Source organism: Hyperoodon ampullatus (genome assembly GCF_949752795.1).
Source record: "Hyperoodon ampullatus genome assembly, chromosome: 8".
Classification (NCBI taxonomy): domain Eukaryota; kingdom Metazoa; phylum Chordata; class Mammalia; order Artiodactyla; family Ziphiidae; genus Hyperoodon; species Hyperoodon ampullatus.
Window position 1 is genome coordinate 69546076 of NC_136921.1, and position 22528 is coordinate 69568603.

A 22528-nucleotide genomic window follows, 5' to 3' on the forward strand; every position below is an offset into this window, starting at 1 on the left:
ATTATTCTTTTTTAAAGGAATCCCTTTTGGCAGCTTGATGTAAATGCTCTCTCAGAAATGCTATTCGGCATTAGCAGCTAGAGCAAGAGGCCTGGGGCTCAGTCTGATATGAAGAGTTTAGGTTATCTTTTGCCAAAATGAACATCGCATTGCCTGCCTTCTTGCCTGGTAATACAAATGGAATTACAGATCCCCTGAACCCCCCTTAAAACAATTAAATTGCCTGAGCTGACCCAGACAACTTGGTGATGCTGTTTGAAATAAACTTTATTGTATGATCATCTTCTGTAAACTTGGGAATGCTGTTACAGGAAATGAAGAATCAGATAGCCAATTTAAGGCATACAGGCTAGACTGAGGTTGACCTTTAACACTATCTTTCAGAAAATAATTTAAATTATTTATTAAGGTGTAGTAGCCAAGAATTTCGACTAGGTAATACAAATACTACTTTATGTTGTTTTAACACTTGGATATTTAACTCATCATCTTTGCTGTGGAAGGCTGTTTTAGTTTAACTTTATTAGTATGGCTTCCTTCCTTACAAATTCAACAAATTCAATAAAAACACTTTAAATAGGGGAAAATGATGAACTATGAATAGGATTAAAGAAGCCAAATTAATATTAAAGAATGAATTATAGGATGTTTTTATTAGGAAAGACCTGTTGAACTAAAAGAGACTTTTGCTAGTCTAAATAAAGGAAATCATTTGGAAAAGTCTCATCAAAAGTTATTTTCAGTCTGAGAGCTGTAATGGAACACTTGGAAAGTTGTCCTCTCCTCTCAGACTAGGAAAATGATTTCATATTCAGAGCTGAAGAATGCTTCACGGCCCTCCAAGAAACTGTGGCTGTGGAATGCATCTGACATGCTGATTTTTCTGCACTAGTCTTAAGTGCAGAAATGGCCAACTTTTAAAGTTGGGAATGGAGAAAGGGGAGTTGCATGGTATTAACTGTATGTTCTTCCACTATTCAGAACTCCTCATTGACTCCCTGTTGTCTGTTCTGTACGCATTAGCTTATTATTTGACATCTGCCTTTGTCCTTTCCAACTTACCGTTTAGATCCTTTGTGCCATTGCCTTTCATAAACTGTGTTACTGGCACCCAGCTAAAGCCTTGAAGTTGCTGGCACATGCCCTGTGCTTCTCTGCCTTTGTTCCCATGTTCCCCCATGTGGAAGTCTCTGACTCCTGCCTCTCACACAGTCCCAGGATATCTATATGCTGCCTGTCCTTCAAAACACAATTCAAAAGCCAGTTTCTTCAGGGAAGTTCCTTTGATCATCTCGGTTGGAAAGAGCCTTACCTTTCTTTGAACTTCCAGAGGATCCCATATGGCTCTTATCATATTCTGCTTTGTATTACATAAATGTCTGTTGTATCTCAGAGATGAGATTTAATGCTTTGGCATCGAATTTGTTTCGTTTTGTGCTTTTTACATGGTGTCTTGCATAATGTGTTCTGGATGAATGGAAGAATGAAATGACCAAAAAAAATTTTTTTGTCTTTTCACCTTGACATTTTTCATGTTAGTGCCTGGAAACAGGAGACCTAAATGTGATAGCAAGATTTAAGATGTTCAGAGGCAGGGACTTGTCTAGCAAAATGTTTTCATCCAATAATAACTGCAGGGATCCTTCTAAATACTAGCACAGCTGGCACTAGCTGCCTCTGGTAGTCATTAGACAAAATTAGAATCCCATCTGAACGTGATTTCTTGGCCATCAGTTGTTATAAGTAGGTAGAGTCTTAATACTTTTTCTTCATTTTCTCTTAATTGTCCTCTTCTTTCATATGCATACTTTCTGTAGGTGGGGTAGTCATCTGGCAGCCTTTCCAAAGTGTCAGAATTTGTTTTTTTCTTTTTGGGAAACGTGGAATATGCATTCCCTTGGGGACTTTGGTACTCTCAATTCCTGGGGGGAATCTGGCTCTGTTTGCATACATTTTCTTCATGTGTGTATAAGTTGTTGCCGCTGTGAGAGCTGAGATGTTATGGCTAACCTTAGTTTCCCTGCTTAGGAACCTGATTTCTGGTCCTGGCACCTCCTCCTCCCACACATGCACTCTTTCCTGGCCTTTGCTATATTGTGTAAATCACTTCACTTCTGTCTATATACAATATTAATGCAATATTTTATTTTTGTCTTTCCTCCTCCTCATCTACTCTTTTCAGCGTTCTCCATTTTAGAAGGTAAACCCTTGGAGGACAGAGATTATTCCTGTCAGTGTAGCTCTGAAGAGCATTTAGCACCAAGCTAAGTCCTGCAAATTAGTACTCACTAATGACAATGATGCTGGTTGTAATTAGAGCTCATTTAGAGACAACAGTTTGCTTACTCAGCCTTGGCGAAGGAAGGCCAACTACTTTCAGCTTCTAGGAAGAAAAATCAAGCTTAGTGAGCTTATATGCACAAAAGCAAAGCCCTTTGAACTTTCACCATCTAAATTTATTACAGGAGCAGAATAATGAAACATTAATAATGGTATAATGATGGTGATGTCTAATTCATCCCTAAGGGTGTTTAAGCAGTTTGTGTAGCTTTGCTTAATCCACTATTGAAATAGAGCCAGTGACCCTGTGACTTTCCCAAACAGGGAAGAAACTCAACACTAAGTGTGTCCCCCACAAGCCATTCATTTCCCAGAGACTCACTATAATTTCTTTTCTTAAACCTCAGACTATGAAGATATAAGATAAACTTGAGTGAAATTCTGTTTGAATTTGGAGCTGCTTATCCAAGTAGAATTTATGGAGCAGAAATGCCTATGACATGCTTGTTGTAAGTCCAGCCAATGCCAAAATAACCTCAGTTAAGTAATTTCTCCTGTAATTATACACATGGATAGAAAGGATGCAAAGGATCAGAAATGTTGTGCTAGATGAGTGGAATGTCCAGTTCCAAATCTTTATGCAAAAAGGCTTTCAATGACAGAGTTTATTAGATTTAGGTGGGGAAAGGGGGGTGTGGAGGGAGGCCCCAGAGAAACAGTTCAGCTGGTCAGAAAGGAACCAAGACTGCCTGCCTGTGTCTCATAGAGAAGGCCATGTTGTAGCATAGCTGAAGAGTTCCATGTACTGTGACTTGCCCAACAAATCTAGCACTTCCCTGTCACAGCCCTTCATTTAAGCTCCTTTTAAGAATGGCCTGGTTTTCTTTTCTTTTTTAAAATTTTTATTGGACTATAGTTGATTTACAATGTTTTGTTAGTTTCTGCTGTACAGCAAAGTGAATCAGTTATACATATACATATATCCACTCTTTTTTAGATTCTTTTCCCATATAGGTCATTACACGAATGGCCTTGTTTTCTAATTTGAGTTGCCGTAGATTTGAACCTTGGTCATTAAATGGAATCCAATCAATGCTTTGTTTTTTTCCTTAGCTGCAGGGCTGGCCTGTGTATAGGCAGAGTGACTTTCCTAGTGGCCAGTGGGGAGAGGGGAGGCTGGTGTAAGCCTTAGTGGATTGAGTTAATGAGAAACGTATGATTATGGAAGGCACTGGCAGTTTCAGAGCCGTGAGAGGTACAACACAAGCTTATCAGCAAATGTCCTTTTACTATGACATGAGTTTGGCTGACATATCTAGCACAGAATCCACTGGGTGTATGCCTTGTACAGAGTGTTTACAGTCTCTCTGAGTACTTTTAAACTTTAAAAACTTACTCGTAATTTATGTGAGAAGTGACTTCTATATGACATTTAAAAGAAGTTTAATTCTTTGAACATTATTAAGGACTGGGTGCTGAGTATTCATCTACATACTGAGACTCAAGGAAAAGTAGAACATGTTTTTTGTCTTTTAAAAACTTACTCTAGGCTGGAACTCCTGGCTTGGGGTCTCTCCCCTCTGCTGTCACAGAGCTGCCCCGGAGCCCAAGGGGAGGGTGGCCTCACTGAGGCTGCCGGCTCTGGAGGGGGCCCCCACTGGCTGAAGCCGTGACTGTCCTTGGGACCAGGAGACAGTTCCCTAAAATCTGGACCTCGAAGGCCACCTTTATTCACACAAAGAAAGGATTTTTCCATGTGGAGGTCGACATGTCAGAGTTTTGCTTTGGGGTTCTATCTGTTCTTTTTCTTTTTTTTTCCTTTATTTTCTTCCTTTTCTTCCGAGCCATGTGGCTAGCAGGGTGTTGGTCCTCCGGCCAGTGTCAAGCCTGAGTCTCTGAGGTGGGAGAGCTGAGCCCAGGACATTGGACCACTAGAGACCTCCTAGCCCCACATAATATCAATTGACAAGAGCTCTCCCAGAGACCTCCATCTCAACACTAAGACCCAGCTCCACCCAATGGCCAGCAGGCTCCAGTGCTGGACGCCCCATGCCAAACAACTAGCAAGACAGGAACACAAGCCCACCCATTATCAGAGAGGCTGCCTAAAGTCACACTAAGTTCACAGACACCCCAAAACACACCACTGGACATGGCCCTGCCCACCAGAAGGACAAGATCCAGCCCTACCCACCAGAACACAGGCACCAATCCCCTCCACCAGGAAGACTACACAAGCCACTGAAGCAACCTCACCCACTGGGGGAAGACACCAAAAACAATGGGAACTATGAACCTGCAGCCTGTGAAAAGGAGACCCCAAACACAGTAAGTTAAACAAAATGAGAAGACAGAGAAATATGCAGCAGATGAAGGAGCAAGGTAAAAACCCACCAGACCAAACAAATGAAGAGGAAATAGGCAGTCTATCTGAAAAAGAAGTCAGAGTAATGATAGTAAAGATAATCCATATCTTGGAAATAGAATGGAGAAAATACAAGAAACGTTTAACAAGGACCTAGAAGAACTAAAGAGCAAACAAACAATGATGAACAACACAATAAATGAAATTAAAAATTCTCTAGAAGGAATCAATAGCAGAAAAACTGAGGCAGAAGAACGGATATATGACCTGGAAGATAAAATAGTGGAAATAACTACCACAGAGCAGAATAAAGAAAGAAGAATGAAAAGAATCGAGGACAGTCTCAGAGACCTCTGGGACAACATTAAATGCACCAACATTCAAATAATAGGGATCCCAGAAAGAGAAAAGAAAAAGAAAGGGTCTGAGAAAATACTTGAAGAGAGTATAGTTGAAAACTTCACTAACATGGGAAAGGAGATAGTCAATCAAGTCCAGGAAGTGCAGAGAGTCCCATACAGGATAAATCCAAGGAGAAACATGCCAAGACACACATTAATCAAACGATCAAAAATTAAATACAAAAAAATATTAAAAGCAGCAAGGGAAAAGCAACAAATAGCATACAAGGAAATCCCCATAAGGTTAACAGCTGATCTTTCAGCAGAAACTCTGCAAGCCAGAAGGGAGTGGCAGGACATATTTAAAGTGAGGAAAGGGAAAAAACTATGATGAAGATTACTCTACCCAGCAAGAATCTCATCCAGATTTGATGGAGAAATTAAAACCTTTACAGACAAGCAAAAGTTAAGAGAATTCAGCACCACCAAACCAGCTTTACAACAAATGCTAAAGGAATTTCTCTAGGCAGGAAACACAAGAGAAGAAAAAGACCTACAAAAACAAACCCAAAACAATTAAGAAAATGGTAATAGGAACATACATATTGATAATTACCTTAAATGTAAATGGTTTAAATGCTCCAACCAAAAGACACAGACTGGTTGAATGGATACAGAAACAAGACCCGCCTATATGTGGTCTACAAGAGACCCACTTCAGACCTAGGGACAAATACAGACTGAAAGTGAGGGGATGGAAAAAGATATTCCATGCAAATGGAAATCAAAAGAAAGCTGGAGTAGCAATTCTCATATCAGACAAAGTAGACATTAAAATAAAGACTATTACAAGAGACAAAGAAGGACACTACATAATGATCAAGGGATCAATCCAAGAAGACAATATAACAATTGTAAATATTTATGCACCCAACATAGGAGCACCTCAATACATAAGGCAAATGCTAACAGCCATAAAAGGGGAAATCAAGAGTAACACACTAGGGACTTTAACACCCCACTTTCACCAATGGACAGATCATCCAAAATGAAAATAAATAAGGAAACACAAGCTTTAAATGACACGTTAAACAAGATGGACTTAATTGATGTTTATAGGACATTCCATATCAAAACAACAGAATGCATATTCTTCTCAAGTGCTCATGGAACATTCTCCAGGATAGATCGTATCTTGGGTCACAAATCAAGCCTTGGTAAATTAAGAAAATTGAAATCGTATCAAGTATCCTTTCTGACCACAATGCTATGAGACTAGATATCAATTACAGGAAAAAATCTGTAAAAAAATACAAACACATGGAGGCTAAACAATATGCTACTAAATAATCAAGAGATCACTGAAGAAATCAAAGAGGAAATCAAAAAATACCTAGAAACAAATGTCAATGAAAACACGATGACCCAAAACCTATGGGATGCATCAAAAGCAATTCTAACAGGGAAGTTTATAGCAATACAATTCTATCTCAAATAACAAGAAAAATCTCAAACAACCTAACCTTACACCTAAAGCAATTAGAGAAAGAAGAACAAAAAAAACCCAAAGTTAGCAGAAGGAAAGAAATCATAAAGATCAGATCAGAAATAAATGAAAAAGAAATGAAGGAAACAGTAGCAAAGATCAATAAAACTAAAAGCTGGTTCTTTGAGAAGGTAAACAAAATTGATAAACCTTCAGCAAAACTCATCAAGAAAAAAAGGGAGAAGACTCAAATCAACAGAATTAGAAATGAAAAAGAAGTAACAACTGACCCTGCAGAAATACAAAGGATCATGAGGGATTACTACAACAACTATATGCCAATAAAATAGACAGCCTGGAAGAAATGGACAAATTCTTAGAAAAGCACGACCTTCTGAGACTGAACCAGGAAGAAATAGAAAATATAAACAGACCAATCACAAGCACTTAATTTGAAACTGTGACTAAAAATCTTCCAACAAACAAAAGCCCAGGACCAGATGGCTTCACAGGCGAATTCTATCAAACATTTAGAGAAGAGCTAACACCTATCCCTCTCAAACTCTTCCAAAATATAGCAGAGGGAGGAACACTCCCAAACTCATTCTACGAGGCCACCATCACCCTGATACCATAACCAGTTAAAGATGTCCCCAAAGAGGAAAACTACAGGCCAGTATCACCGATGAACATAGATGCAAAAATCCTCAACAAAATACTAGCAAACAGAATCCAATAGCACATTAAAAGTCTCATACACCATGATCAAGTCAGGTTTATCCAAGGAATGCAAGGATTCTTCAATATATGCAAATCAATCAATGTGATATACCATATTAACACACTGAAGGATAAAAAGCATATGATTATCTCAATAGATGCAGAAAAAGCTTTTGACAAAATTCAACACCCATTTATGATAAAAACTCTCCAGAAAGTAGGCTTAGAGGGAACTTACCTCAACATAATAAAGGTCGTATATGACAAACCCACAGCCAACATCATTCTCAATGGTGAAAAACTGAAACCATTTCCTCTAAGATCAGGAGCAAGATAATGTTGCCCACTCTCACCACTTCAACATAGTTTTGGTGGTTGGAGCCATAGCAATCAGAGAAGAAAAAGAAAAGGAATCCAAATTGGAAAAGAAGAAGTAATACTGTCACTGTTTGCAGATGACATGATACTATACATAGAGAATCCTAAAGATGCTACCAGAAAACTACTAGAGCTAATCAATGAATTTGGTAAAGTAGCAGGATACAAAATTAACACACAGAAATCTCTTGCATTCTTATGCACTAATGACAAAATCTGAAAGAGAAATTAAGGAAATACTCCTGTTTACCACTGCAACAAAAATAATAAAATACCTAGAAATAAACCTACCTAAGGAGACAAAAGACCTGTATGCAGAAAATTATAAGACACTGATGAAAGAAATTAAACAGGATACAAACAGATGGAGAGATATACCATGTTCTTGGATTGGAAGAATCAACATTGTGAAAATGACTATACTACCTAAAGCAATCTACAGATTCAATGCAATCCCTATCAAACTACCACTGGCATTTTTCACAGAACTAGAACAAAAAATTTAACAATTTGTATGGAAACACAAAAGACCCCAAATAGCCAAAGCAATCTTGAGAACGAAAAACGGAGCTGGAGGAATCAGGCTCCCTGACTTCAGACTATACTACTAAGCTACAGTAATCAAGACAGTATGGTACTGGCACAGAAACAGAAATATAGGTCAGTGGAACAGGATAGAAAGCCCAGAGGTAAACCCATGCACATCTGGTCACCTTATCTTTGATAAAGGAGGCAAGAATATACAATGTAGAAAAGACAGCCTCTTCAATAAGTGGTGCTGGGGAAACTGGACAGCTACATGTAAAAGAATGAAATTAAAACACTTCCTAACACCATACACAAAAATAAACTCAAAATGGATTAAAGACCTAAATATAAGGCCAGACACTATAAAACTCTTAGAGGAAAACATTGGCAGAACACTCTATGACATAAATCACAGCAAGATCCTTTTTGACCCACCTCCTAGAGAAATGGAAATAAAAACAAAAATAAACAAATGGGACCTAATGAAACTTAAAAGCTTTTGCACAGAAAATGAAGCTATAAACAAGATGAAAAGACAACCCTCAGAATGGGAGAAAGTATTTGCAAATGAAGCAACTGACATAGGATTAATCTCCAAAATATACAGGCAGCTCATGCAGCTCAATATCAAAAAAACAAACAACCCAATTCATAAATGGGCAGAAATCCTAAATAGACGTTTCTCCAGAGAAGACATACAGTTTGCCAACAAACACATGAAAGGATGCTCAGCATCACTAATCATTCGAGAAATGCAAATCAAAACCACGATGAGATATCACCTCACACCAGTCAGAATGGCCATCATCAAAAAATCTACAAACAATAAATGCTGGAGAGGGTGTGGAGAAAAGGGAGCCCTCTTGCACTGTTGGTGGGAATGTAAATGGATACAGCCACTATGGAGAAGAGCATGGAGGTTCCTTAAAAAACTAAAAATAGAACTACCATACAACCCAGGAATCCCACTACTGGGCATGTACCCTGAGAAAACCATAATTCAAAAAGAGTCATGGACCACAATGTTCTTGCAGCACTGTTTATGATAGCCAGGACATGGAAGCAATTTAAGTATCCACTGAGAGATGAATGGATAAAGAAGATGTGGCACACATATACAGTGGACTATTACTCAGACATAAAAAGAAAGGAAATTGAGTTATCTGTAGTGAGGTGGATAGACCTAGTGTCTGTCACACAGAGTGAAGTAAGTCAGAAAGAGAAAAGCAAATACCTTATGCTAACACATATATATAGAATCTGAAAAAAAAAATGGTACTGATGAATCTAGGGGCAGGACAGGAATAAAGATGCAGACATAGAGAATGGACTTGAGGACACGGGGAGGGGGAAGGGTAAGCTGGGATGAAGTGAGAGAGTAGCACTGACATATATACAGTACCAAATGTAAAATAGATAGCTAGTGGGAAGCAGCCGCATAGCACAGGTAGATCAACTCTGTGCTGTGTGTCCACCTAGAGGGGTGGGATAGGGAGGGTGGGAAGGAGGTGCAAGAGGGAGGAGATATGGGGATATATGTATATGTATAGCTGATTCACTTTGTTATCCAGCAGCAACTAACTCACCATTGTAAAGCAATTATACTCCAATAAAGATGTGAAAAAAAAACAACTATCTAAAGCAAGATGAGTACACTTATTACATTGTAATGAAAAGAACAAGAATTAGAGACTCAAAAAACTTGAGTTTTAATCCTTGATCAGGGGTGGGGGGTGTGTCCGTGTGTATATGTGTGTGTGTGTGTGTGTGTGTGTGTGAGATTTAAGGCAAGTCATTTACTCTCTGAGCCTCAGTTTCCTCATCTATAAAATGGAGTTTAACATCTAATTGGCAGATAGGGAAGCTTGAGTAAGTTAAGAGGCCTAAAGAATATGGTAAACTGTAGGGCTTCCCTGGTGACGCAGTGGTTGAGAGTCCGCCTGCTGATGCAGGGGACACGGGTTCATGCCCTGTTCCGGGAGCATCGCACATGCCGCAGAGCGGGCTGGGCCCGTGAGCCCTGGCCGCTGAGCCTGCGCGTCCGGAGCCTGTGCTCCTCAACGGGAGAGGCCACAACAGTGAGAGGCCTGCGTACTGCAAAAAAAAAAAAAAAAAAAAAAAGAATATGGTAAACTGTAAAGTGTTAGTAAAAGATAAGTTAATAATGTTTGAGAAACAAGGAGTGCTGCCCCAGATGAAAGGGTAATTGTGCTCCTGGGCTTTTATAAATTAAGTCACTTTTAGCAATGAGAAGTTTTCTGTTCCTTACCAGAGAAATTGAATTCCTAAGACTCTAATTTATTAAACTGTTTGCAAATGACACAGATGCTTCATGAAGATTTTAAGGTCTGTTCTCCCTTCTCTTTCCTCCCACGCTTTTTTCAGTGCAGTTTGTCAGCATAGTGTCCTGAATGTTCGGAAATGGCTTTGGGCTTGGTTCGTTGAGTGTTTTTGGAGAATAATTAAAACCCTCAGAGCCATTTTTATTTCTCATCCAGAAACATTTCATGAATAAAGTTTGGTCACACAAAGATATAAATGGAGTCCGCCTGCCGATGCGGGGGACACGGGTTCGTGCCCAGGTCTGGGAAGATCCCACATGCCACGGAGCGGCTGGGCCCGTGAGCCATGGCCGCTGAGCCTGCGGGTCCGGAGCCTGTGCTCCGCAATGGGAGAGGCCAGAACAGTGAGAGGCCCGCATACCGCAAAAAAAAAAAAAAAAAAAAAGATATAAATGGCAAGAGGTCAGAGTGGTGATGATGCTGTATGATTAGATATTTTGAAAGAAATTTGTATATTTAAAGCTCTTTCAGATTGCTTATCCATCCCTATTGACAAATCACCATGATTTATCCCTAAGAATAGTATTTCTATATAACTTAACTCAAGTTAGGGGCTTAATCTAATTAAGCTACACTTATCAGTGATGTTGGACAAGCAGGTAACTATTATTATTATTGAAAATAGCACGTGGGGTATGAAGCAGTCCGAGAAGTGAGGATGATGGAAATCTGCCAGCCAAGGCAATTTTGGGTTTCAGTGAAAAATCTAAAATTCTAATACTTAGAGGAAAAAATTATTAATTTAAATAAGTATAATGCCAATAATCCATCCAGAGTTCTTCAAAATAAATGTGTTTTGGCAAGGTGCTGGAATTCTCTAGTGTATTCCCCCAAATGTTTCTGTTGTCCAAATGGCCATGTTGAAGACAGACAGACTGAAAAGGTTTGGTGCACCAGGTGCTGGATTTCTAACTCAAACAGTAGCTCCTTTTGAGATTAGACAAGCAACCCCCAAGTTTTAGGAAAATAGTTGGGGCTTTGTATTTTTCCTCCATAAGAGTTTCACTTAAATCCCTGGAGGTAGGTGCAGTTTTTGGAGAAGTAGCTACGATGTATGATGTGTTTTAAAGCATCCGTTTTCTTCATTTTCTGTTTCTTGGAAATATGTTAGTAAGTTACTCACACACATGAAGAAAAAATGCCCCAAACACAGCAGCAAATGCTAAGCACATTTGAAAAAGTGTGAGTTTATTAAATTTAGACCTTGTCCATAATTTCAAGGGATTAATTATAAGGAAATTAATCAAGTCAGCAGGACCAGCAAATGTGTCTATTTGAGAAAGCCCCTCTGGGTGACCACAATCTTAAGTAAGAAACAGAGAATTTACTAATTGAGTGAATGTCAATATGTTATATATGCTATTCAGCCAGATTTTGTTTTATTTATTTATGTATTTATTTTTTGCTGCACCATGTGCCCTGCGGGATCTTAGTTTCCTGACCAGGGATCGAACCCAGTCCCCCAGCAGTGGAAGCATGGAGTCCTAACCACTGGACTGCCAGGAAATTCCTTAAATTTTGTTATTTTTAAAGGAATAAATATGGCTCTTATGGTGTGAAGACATTGCCTGCAAGAACAAACATTAGAAATCTCTCAGTAACTGTCCACAGATTTCAAATTTTAGGTACTCAAGCAAATGCTGCATTAGCCACAGTTAAAATTCATTGAGTTTCATATGTTAGGAACTTTATATTTAGAGGTAGGTAGTATTTGCTGTAGTAGAATGGAGCACAGGGTGAGTTGTCTCTGTCATGGGATTTTTAAAAATTGGGGTAATTGGGGCTTCCCTGGTGGCGCAGTGGTTGAGAGTCCGCCTGCCGATGCAGGGGACATGGCTTCGTGCCCCGGTCCAGGAAGATCCCACATGCCGCGGAGCGGCTGGGCCCATGAGCCATGGCCGCTGAGCCTGCGTGTCCAGAGCCTGTGCTCCGCAACGGGAGAGGCCACAACAGTGAGAGGCCTGCGTACTGCAAAATAAATAAATAAATAAATAAATAAATAAATACCATATATATATATATATATATATATATATATATATATATATATATATATATATATATATTAAAAAAACAATTGGGGTAATTGGATTGTATTATTAAAAAGCATTTTATTTATATGCCAATATATCTCTGGCATCAGCTGTTTTCATACACAAGATTGGAAATAGTAACTGGTTTCTAGATAGCTTGTCAGTTCATTTTTGGGGGGACTTTTTGTGATTATTTTAGCCCTCAGCTGGGCTATTGCTAAAACCCTGTGGCCGTTGGATCCTATCTGATCCCTTAGTAAAGTGATAGTGTTTGTTTAAAAAAATTAGGACTTGGTACATAGACACAGTGATGGCGCCAGAGATGTCGAATATGCGTGAATCATTAATTAGAAATTGCTTGTGGGATAGAAAATTGGGGGGAATAATTAGAAATAATAAGCTGACCTTTTTTTAAAACAGCTCCGTTGAGAGATAGTTTGTATACTATGAAATTTACCATGATCATTTTTAAATAAAGGGGAAGTATTGATAGGTGTCTCACTCTAAGCCACTTTCTTTTATTTTAGAGTAGTATTAAACAATAATAAAATATATATTTTCACTAACAAGATGATCTTTTGATAATAGTAAGATGATCTTAAGCATTTCTAAATCTGTAAGTGAGCAAGGCTTGAGTGGACTGGGAAGAATGTTGTGGTTCCTTGTGTTGGAGAAATACAAATTTATATGGGATAAACAAACGCTTAACATACTGGCCAACTGTCAGTGTTGTAAAATCCTAAAAAATTTCATTCTAGCATAAGCAATAATCAGGTTAAAAAGAATTACTAGGAAAACATCTTTTGAGTTGTATGCAGAAAAGTACCTGATAAGAATTGTCCTGATTTCATGACAAATCTTTTTTTTCCTTTTGGAGCTGCTTTATGTAAACTTTTTTGGTGTGTTAAATATAGCGTATATACAGTAAAGGTTGTGAAACTTAAGAATAACATAATAAGTAATATAAAACCAACATCCGTGTAACTACTTCTAGGGTCAGGAAAGAACATTGCTGGCCTCTCAGGATCAATCTGTATTCCCCTTCCCCTTCCTTGGTCCTTGACTATCATTTTAATGCAAATCTCCCCCAGTGTGTGTGTGTGTGTGTGTGTGTGTGTGTGTGTGTGTGTGTGTGTGTGAATAAACCACCTATATATGTGTCCATAACAGTTAATATTTAATTTTGCCTCTTTTGTGAAAGAAATCATTTGTTCTTTTTTGTCTCAACAATCCATCCACATAGAACCATGCAATACAGTGTGTTCTTTTTTATCAGAATGTCATATATCATTATATGACTCTAATATAATACTTACCATTCTATAGTGTGGGCCTTTGGATTTTGCCCAGCTTACTACTGCTTATTCTGCTTTGGACATTATGGTCTGTAAAACCTGATACAGGTGGGCATGAGTTTCTCAAAGTGTGGTCCCTCCATCCACAGTGCCAGCATGAAACTTGTTAGAAATGCAGATTCATGGGCCCCACCCCAAATCCACATTCAAATATCACCTTGGCATATACGTGTTATATGTATGTGTATATATATATATATATATATATATACACATATATACACACACTATATGCTTATTTCAATGATTGTGTCTTTGTTCACAATACTTTGAAGTCTTCTGATTTGGAAACTGCCTTAGGAACACTTTAATGGTCACACACATGCACACAAATACACACTCACCACAGTCTCTGGGGAATAGACTCATTACTCATTTTTAAAACAAATTAGTTTTATCTAGTTTGAGACAAATTTTTGGTATTTTCAAAGATAAAATAAATATTCAAAAGAAAAAGATTTGCCAACACTGAAGATATTCAAAGAATATGCAACAGATGGAAGACCTGCTAAAAGAGGTCCCTGAACACAGGTTGGGCAGAACATTATTCCCAGAAAGAGAGCTGCAGAGCTGCACCGAGAAAGCAGGTCAGACTCTAGAGTTGGGCAAACATGGGTTTGAATCTACTTGTACCCCTGACTTGCTGCATCATCTTAGGGAAGGACTGATCTGCTCTGAGTTTCAGTTTCCTCTGAAACTGAAAAGAGGGGATAAGGCAAAGAGGGGATAAGAACACCTTTAAAGATTCAAAATCAGTGACTCTTTGCAGGGCTACGGTCATGCGGCAGATGCGTTTTGGCTTTGGGTCATCAGTATAATCTGTGTGAATATGGCTGACTGTCATGCCTTCAGTGCTTTCATGCTTTTTACTTTCTTTCGTGCTTCCTGCAGGAACGATTCCAGGTGAAGAACCCTCCCCATACTTACATTCAAAAGCTCAAAGGCTATCTGGATCCAGCTGTTACCCGGAAGGTAAGATGGATTCCACTTTGTGTTGTTGCTTTCTCATTAGCAGGCAGAATCCTCCTGCCCTGGAGGAGACCTTCCTTCCTCTCCATTATAGCCTCTGCCGGAGCCTCTGGGAAAAAAACCTTGGAGTTGTTGGAGCCGGACAACATGAAAAGACAAAGAAAAAAGCCGTCCTCGCTTGAGAATGTGTTTAAAAGTACTTTCCTGAGTTGGGAGTCATGTACCTCTGATGGTTATTGAGTTGCTGCCATTTGCAATTACACAGGGCGGTAGGTTCAGTCCAGAGGTGTTCAGGCCCCCAGAAAAACAGGCCTAGCAAAGGGAATACTTGTCTTTCATGCCTTGGTGCATTTCCAGAGACCTTGAAAAATCACTGGGGCTTTGTCATCCCAGCTGTGCACTCACATCCTGTGTTGATGCTTTTAGCGGCTTCCCCCGCCCCAGCCGTGCCCCTGGCCCCAAGAAGGTAAGGAGAGAATAGTTGATTCCATTCTCAGCGGACTCTCTCCTTTTACAAACAAGCCCTGCTTTGTGCAGCCACACAATTGGTTTAAACTGATGCCTTGTGGTAAAGCATGTAGCCTGGCACAGCCCTGGGGCCTGGATCAGTCCTGGGATGTCTCAGGGCAGAGCCTCCCTTGCTCAAGATGGATAAAGGGCTAGTCACCAGACAGCACTTGTTTTTCGGTTGACCTTCCACAGCTCCTGCTTTCAAGGCTGCCCTGAAAATATCTTGAGCTGAATTCCCTCTGTTGTTTCAGTGTGTGACTCATGAGAGCAGAAAGGCAGTTTTCCTAGTTAGCTCCTATTTCCAGGGCTCTTGGCTCTGAGATATATTTTTTAAGCTCCTTTTTCTGCATCTTCTGCTTACATTGTAAACACTGTGCCCACCCCCTGCCGAAAGAAATCAAGTAAAGGAGAACAACTATTATTTCCTTTTGGACGTTTCCTGGCCCTTTGTCCTGTAGTTACTATGCAGACAGGCGGAAATAAAGTCTAGGAGTGATGATGCAAATGGGTTGTGGACCTTTGCTGTCGCCTAGGCGCCATATGTGACATAGCCTCCTCTTCTAAGAATGTACCTATCAAAGTATCCTAATACCCTCCTCATAACTACGGCACACACATTTCTTTTTTTAAAAGAGCTTCTGTCAGGTCTGCTAAGTGAGACAGCTGCTTAATTCTTAGTTTCTTTCTTGTCTCCCTCCCCAAGGATATAGCACCTTTCAATTTCATCACATTAGAGAGGGTTAAAGGAAGGCATACCCATATACACAAAACACAACCCAGAAAAAAAAAACAGGCTATTTCTTTTGCACAGGGGCAGCAAGATTCTGTATGAGAAATATTTTCAGAAATCCCCCAACTCGTAAACCTTCTGGCTGGACAGCTCAGACCCAGGATTAGGCACGCTAATCCTGAGCTGAGTCTGGCAGAAATGCCGTATTTGTACACAAGACTGAGAGTATACTCAGTGTCCCAGCCCCTGACAATTATCTCAACGTTTGTCAAATTCTTTAAAAAAGGAAAATACGTAAACTCCTAGAGAGTGCTTCTTAGACTCCAGCCTCAAGCCCCATGGGGAGGAAGATGGTTGGAGAGAAGAGGCGGATTCTTCCTGGCCCAGTCCCAGTTCTTCCTCGGAACAGTTATTCCTGGGAATGTAAAATGAAAAACAACAACAAATCAGCTGCTCAGAAAGTGTTTTGCTTCCTCGCAAATAACTTCATAAAGAGGCCCAAGACAAAGGATGTCTGTCTGGGCTGACCTTCATTCCTGAAATCTCTGCCCTAGCCGTGTGTATTCACCTGAATGGCCGAGTTTGGCCTGAGCCTCATCTTTCAAGATCAGTCATTCAGCTTTCAGAAAAAAATAAAATGGATGTTGTATCAACCATCCCTGCTTTAGTAAGAGTTCTGTCAGGAGCTGGCGGTAGGAAATGATCTGTTCCACTCACCATAACTGTCATACTTAAAGCCTGGAAAAAAGGAGATTTTGCTTGGAGTAAGACATGGCTTGCAGTTAAGATGAGTTTATGATTCTCAGCTGAATTAGAGTCAGGGAGAAAGATTTCCAATCAGGCTTTCCATTTTAGCCAGACAGTCTAAGCTGAGCAGTTTACCCTTAACTGCATCTGGAGTCCTCAAGCACTTCATTCATTAATCTTTTGTTCACATTGAATTGAAGATACTTAATTTGCTGTCTTCTAAAAAAAATTTCTTAAGCATCTTCTATTTCGATTTTCTTCTAAGTAGTTTTAAGTGAAACCCTGTAGGGCAGGGAAGGAAGAGCCTAAATTAGATATCTCTCCAAACCAGTCTCCTTATTTAATACCAGGAGGCTCTCAGTCTGTGTTTTGGGGGGATGTGCTCATGTCTGGCATGGGGAGAGGCGACAGGCCATGAAGAAAGGAGTCTGGTCCTCTGTGGGCCCTACAGTTGTGAAAGAAACCCTATTATACGGGTCTCCTGGGCTCAGCTGTCTCCGTGGGCTCCTCCCTGGGCCTGCCGTGTACAGAGAGGGCTGGGGGAAGGGTGAACGCTGCTAATAAGTGGTACCCAGCTCTTGTTCGCTGGTTCCCACAGTCGCATGATTTCCCTTTGAAGTGTTTTAAAGCATTCTGGGTGTGTTGTACAAGTGCAGAGTGTTGGCAGCCGTTGATTATGTGTTAGGGAAGTAGATGCCAAGATTTCTCTGCGGTCCAAAGTCCACCAGCTGAAATTCAAACGGTTGCCAAGAGAATAGAATACAGGGCGAAGTCAGTTTAGTTCTACCTCAGTTTTCCTGCAGTTGCAAAAGTGTAGTGTCTCGTAGTAAAAGCCTAATAAATGTTATCTGCTATTGTTGTTGCCTCTCTTATCTCAGTGTTTTGAGTTATGTTTTGATACATGCCTCTTAGTCCTTCAGCAGATCCTCTTTCACACTGTTAGGTCCTCCGTGCTACACTGGGTGCCCTTGTAGCTCACAGTGTATGTGAGGGATGACCTTGCCCTGAGGAAGCATAAGGCTCAGTTAGGGAACCAGCACAGGTCGGCAGGGAACGAATCAGAACTATGCATAATGCGTAGCTAGGAATGCTGAGTCTTTTCCTAAAGGCCACATGTGCAGACAGCCCAAGACTTGTGACTCTGACATGGGACTGGCCCCTCTGGAGCATCCAGCACACCTGGAAATGGTTTCCTCAGCTGTGTGGCCATAGACCCTACCTCATTGGCAGTCCTCATTGCCGGAAGGCTCTCTAGGAAGCGCTGGGCTTGGATGTCCCTCCAACCTATGGATGACTCTTTGTTGTTTCTTAAGCCTTTCTTGACAAAAGAGGGGGTGGCTCTCTTTTTTCATGGTATCAGGGATGCTTTTATTTCACATATTGGGGATGCTACACACCTGAGAAGGTCTTTGGGTGCTTCAGGAGTGGCAGTCGGGAAACTGAGACTTTTTGCTCTGGTGAGAAGCATCTGGTGGAGAAGTAAAGGGTCTTCAGAAGGGAAGAGGGTAGCAGGAGCCCGTCAGTGCTGAGCAGGGGTCCAGTCTTCCCTGGGGCACCCGGGCCTGCCTGTGGCAGGGCTCTCCACTCCCCACATCCCGGAGTCCTCCTTTCCAACCTTCCTCCTGTCCTTCCTGTCCTTGGATGCCTTTGTCTTTGGAGCTGGATGACCCTGTTCCTTCTGCAGTCATGGGAGCGCAGAGGAGAAGGATCCTTGATATCCTGAGCCAGGATTCTCAAAGGCTTTTCCTGAAAATAGAGTAACCTGAAGGTGGTTTGGGTCTCTAGCACAGAGAGCATAGACCTCTTCTCAGAAGGCATTGCACATCAAATGGCCTTCTTCCAGACTGGCCTAAGACTTTAGTGACTGTCAAGAAATATTTTTGTAGGAAATTGTGTTCCAAAGAACTTGTGTGCAGTGCAACCCAGTGATCCCTTGGAGATTATTTGGAGTCGAGAGGATAGAGAAATGAGTACATTTACTATCAGAGGAGGATTCACTGGGGCAAGGGAGACCTGAGGGAGTTCTGGGAGGACACGTGGGATTTTGATAGGCAGGGGAATGAGGAAGGACATTCCTCAAGGAGAAGGGAGGTGTCTAGAGGAGGGACCTTCCACGGGAGGTCATGCAGAAAAGAACAAGCATAGTAGGTGTGAGATTGCCACCTTAGAAAGGCCTGCTTGCAAGTTTGGTTCTCGGTTGGCAACTGGGGACCTGGATTTCGGGAGAGTTCCCAGAATTCCCTGGTAATAATGACTCACTGTGCCCAAACTGTTGATGCCAACTGCATGGTTTATGCAGAATGCTGGTTTTCCTTTTGGGAGGCTGCACTTTTGGTATGTGCTAGGCAGAGAGTGCTCAAGTGATGAGCCCCCAGTAAAACCCCCAGCCACTAAGTGTCTAGTGAGCTTCCCTGGTTGACAGCATTGCACGAATATTGTCATTTATGACTCCTATGGGCGAATACTCTTGGAAGCTTGTATCTGGTTTCCTCTGGACTTCACCCCACGCACCTTTTCCCTTAGCTGATTATACCTTGCATCTTTTTGATGTAATAAATCCTAGCGGCAAGAACAACTATATGCTGAGTCCTGTGAGCCCTAACGAATCATTGAAACGGGTGATTTTAGGGACCCCAACATAGGTATGTCAGTGAGTATTGTTGTATTGTGGGGTAGGGAAAAAAATAAGCTACTTACTCAGAGATACTTAGTACATGAAATAAGTCATTTTCCCCAGTCCTTTCACATAAGCTGACTGTTACGATGAGAAAAAATTGTGTACTTTGCAAAAAGAAATGTGTGAGAAGCCCACTTTAGAAGCAGAGATATTTTCATATTCTGTTAAACTTATTACAAGTAAGCTGCAGTTATAGCACTTGTTAAAATATGTTTTGTGAGAGTATGTGTTCTTGAATTACAGAAATTCAGACGGCGTGTTCAAGAGTCCACACAAGTGCTAAGAGAACTGGAAATTTCTTTAAGAACCAACCATATTGGGTAAGTGTGCCCACTGAACATTTTAGCTCTAAAGCTTTTGGACACTTTACAAAGTGACTGAATCATATCCAAAGAATTAAGCTTCCTTACTGTTCGTTATTAGTTGAGACTGAGGTTTAGATGGGTGGAACCTTTGTTTTAGTTCTTGAATTGCTCACTGTGCAAGAATCAGAAGCAGGACAGACAGTCCTTGATTTGGGATGTTCATACTAATTGTAAAGTTCTCTGCTTGGATGCAGTGATGGTGTGTGTATAGTGATTCCCTGGGAAGTCAGGAACCCCCAACAAGTCATGTAGACTGAGATCCTGGAAGATCTTGAAGCCTTCCCTGGAGGTCTTTGACCTGGTTAGTTACTTGAAGCTGCTTTATTCTTTTCTCAATTACCTGGCCAGAAGGGGACAGAAGCTGGAGTGGTGTCACTTGACATACCCCCTTGCACTTAGATACTTCATTCTGAGTCTCTTCTTCCTACATCCCCAAATTTCAGGACCATGAAATGTAAATCCACACTGGAAAGTAAAGTTTGGGGAATCTCTGCACTAAGCATTTCGAAGAGTTTTTCATACAACAGCATGGTTGCTTTGCCTCAAGCCAAGTACAACTTCATTACCCACCCCCCAAGATAATCAGAATTGTACAGTACCTTCAAATAAGATGGTTTCTCTCTAAGGCAGAATGATGTCAGTATTTTATTTTATAGCTTCAGTTCTTCCTAAAGTACCTGTTTAACATCTGGCAATCATTTAACCCCTCCGGAATTTGATTCTTTGAGATTTGCAAGGGAAAGACTATAGACTTTAGATCTTTTAGAATTTTCCCCTGTGATAGGTCTATTGGAAATGAAGTTTTACATATATATTACATTTTTGTTTTTCAGCATCTTTGTAAAATAATTACCTAAGTAGCAGTTTACTTCTACTTCTGAGTATGTTTGGTATAAGCCATTCAAATGGTTATTTTCTGCAGTATTTCAGAATAAGCTTTTTTAAGTCATAGAAATGCAAGGTTAATTTATAGCTCCATAGCCCGGGTGAGAATATTCATTTCCTTAAGGATAATTTCACGTTTGGCACCTTGAGAATGAAATATTTGGAAAATGAACTGATTCTAACCTAAGGTTGATAATCACCCTTGTCCCAGAAAATGGGCTATAGAACAGTGGATCAGAGTGTCATGAAAATAGAAGTGGAAGAGAAATTTAGGATTGCCTAGACCCTCGTTTTACAAATTAAAAGAATTAGGGACCAGAGAAGGTGAGAGACTTCCACAAAGTCTACAGCTGTAGAGCCAGCCAGACGTTTTGTTCAAAATGCGATGTTCTTTTTCTTATCTAGCCTAATCTGGCAGCTCTTTCCTTGAAAGGAAATAAGATAATCGGGACTCTGAGATCAAAACAATGAGGCTTGCCTAATTGGGGGTGAAAGTGGTGGTGATTTAATATAGCTGGGCATCCAAAGCTTAGGAAATTCACGTATTTTCCAATATTTGTGGATCAGGAGCTAGATTCCATTTGGTAGGGTCCAACCCCATACTGTTGGCACTTCTTCTTGACTGAAAATGGTGGCATGAGCTGCAGCCAGGATTTCTACAAATTGTCAGAAAGCATTTCTTTAAGCATTGCTGAAATAATGTGAAATTGACCATCAAATACCAAGGCAAGACGATCATTTCCAATATAAAGTTGGCTGAGTAGAAAAGGTCTGGTTGGGTGGAAGCCAGTGCAAATCTGCAAGCAGTTGGAGTGGTTTGCTGTTTAGGATACTCTAGGCATGTTGAAAGATTCTTGCATTTCTTTCATCTTCACCAGCTGAAGTTTCCCCTTGTCTACTACCTACGTGAGACACTTGGAAAGCTTTGGCTTTAGCAGCACAAAAATTCATGGAAGTGCATTGTCTGATTGTATGAAACCAGTTATTGGCATAACCTTATATGGAGTGAAACCACACACCAGGATTTTGACCTGATTTGCCTGTCCTGAAAACCCAAACCTGAACTGGACTTTTCTTGATGGAAACTAACTGGCTTGACCGTATTTGATTGGGAAAACTTCTGAAGAATTACTAAATAATATGAAAGTAATCAATTACTACAGTGAGGAATTCTGGGAATGCAAGGTGCTGCATAGGGAATCCTTAGATTTTTATTGCACTCTTTGGGGTACCATATTAGAAAGGTAATTGGGTGCCCATTTTCCTTAGGGAAAGAGAGATCTTGGCTCATATTTTTGCCATGCCCCCTTATCAGTTATTTGACTTAAGTAAGTTACATAAACTTTCTGTATTTATCATGTGACCTAAGTTAACTTCTCATCTATAAAATGAGGATAATAATACTTATCTAACAGGAATGTTGTAAGGATTAAATGAGATAACTTATGAAAGACCTAATATGGGGTTTAATACATAGTAATTACTCTCAATATATGATAGCTGTTATTTGTTGTTATGCTTGTTGAAAATAATATTATATGTAATAATTATCGGACAGTGTTGTGTAATATATCCCTAAGGAAAGCCATGCAGAGAATGTTACCTTCTCTGTCTAAAAGGACCCTGTTACCTAGGAGTTTATGATTTGCAGAAATTAAAAGGAAGAATTACATTTAAAATCTACTTCTCTTTAAAAAAAATATTTTTGGCATATGCTTGCATTCCAAGGTTAAAATCTGGGGCTTTGCTGAAGTAACGTTCCAAGCTACAGCTTTGTCAAGCAAAAGGGTCAACCTAAAACTATAAATGGAACAGTC

General features: G+C 40.3%; 1 protein-coding gene across 3 annotated transcripts in view; it reads left to right on the top strand.

Moving 5' to 3' along the window:
• The window catches only part of FMNL2 (formin like 2), a gene marked incomplete at both ends in the record, with an annotated part of 311376 nt that overhangs the window by 187817 nt on the left and 101031 nt on the right, over window positions 1-22528 (top strand). For all 3 annotated transcript variants that reach the window (XM_079710431.1, XM_079710433.1, XM_079710432.1), the window contains 2 exons: window positions 14720-14800; window positions 19705-19781. In XM_079710431.1, coding sequence (XP_079566557.1) covers window positions 14720-14800; window positions 19705-19781 — 158 coding nt within the window. The remainder of the gene's footprint in view (window positions 1-14719; window positions 14801-19704; window positions 19782-22528) is intronic.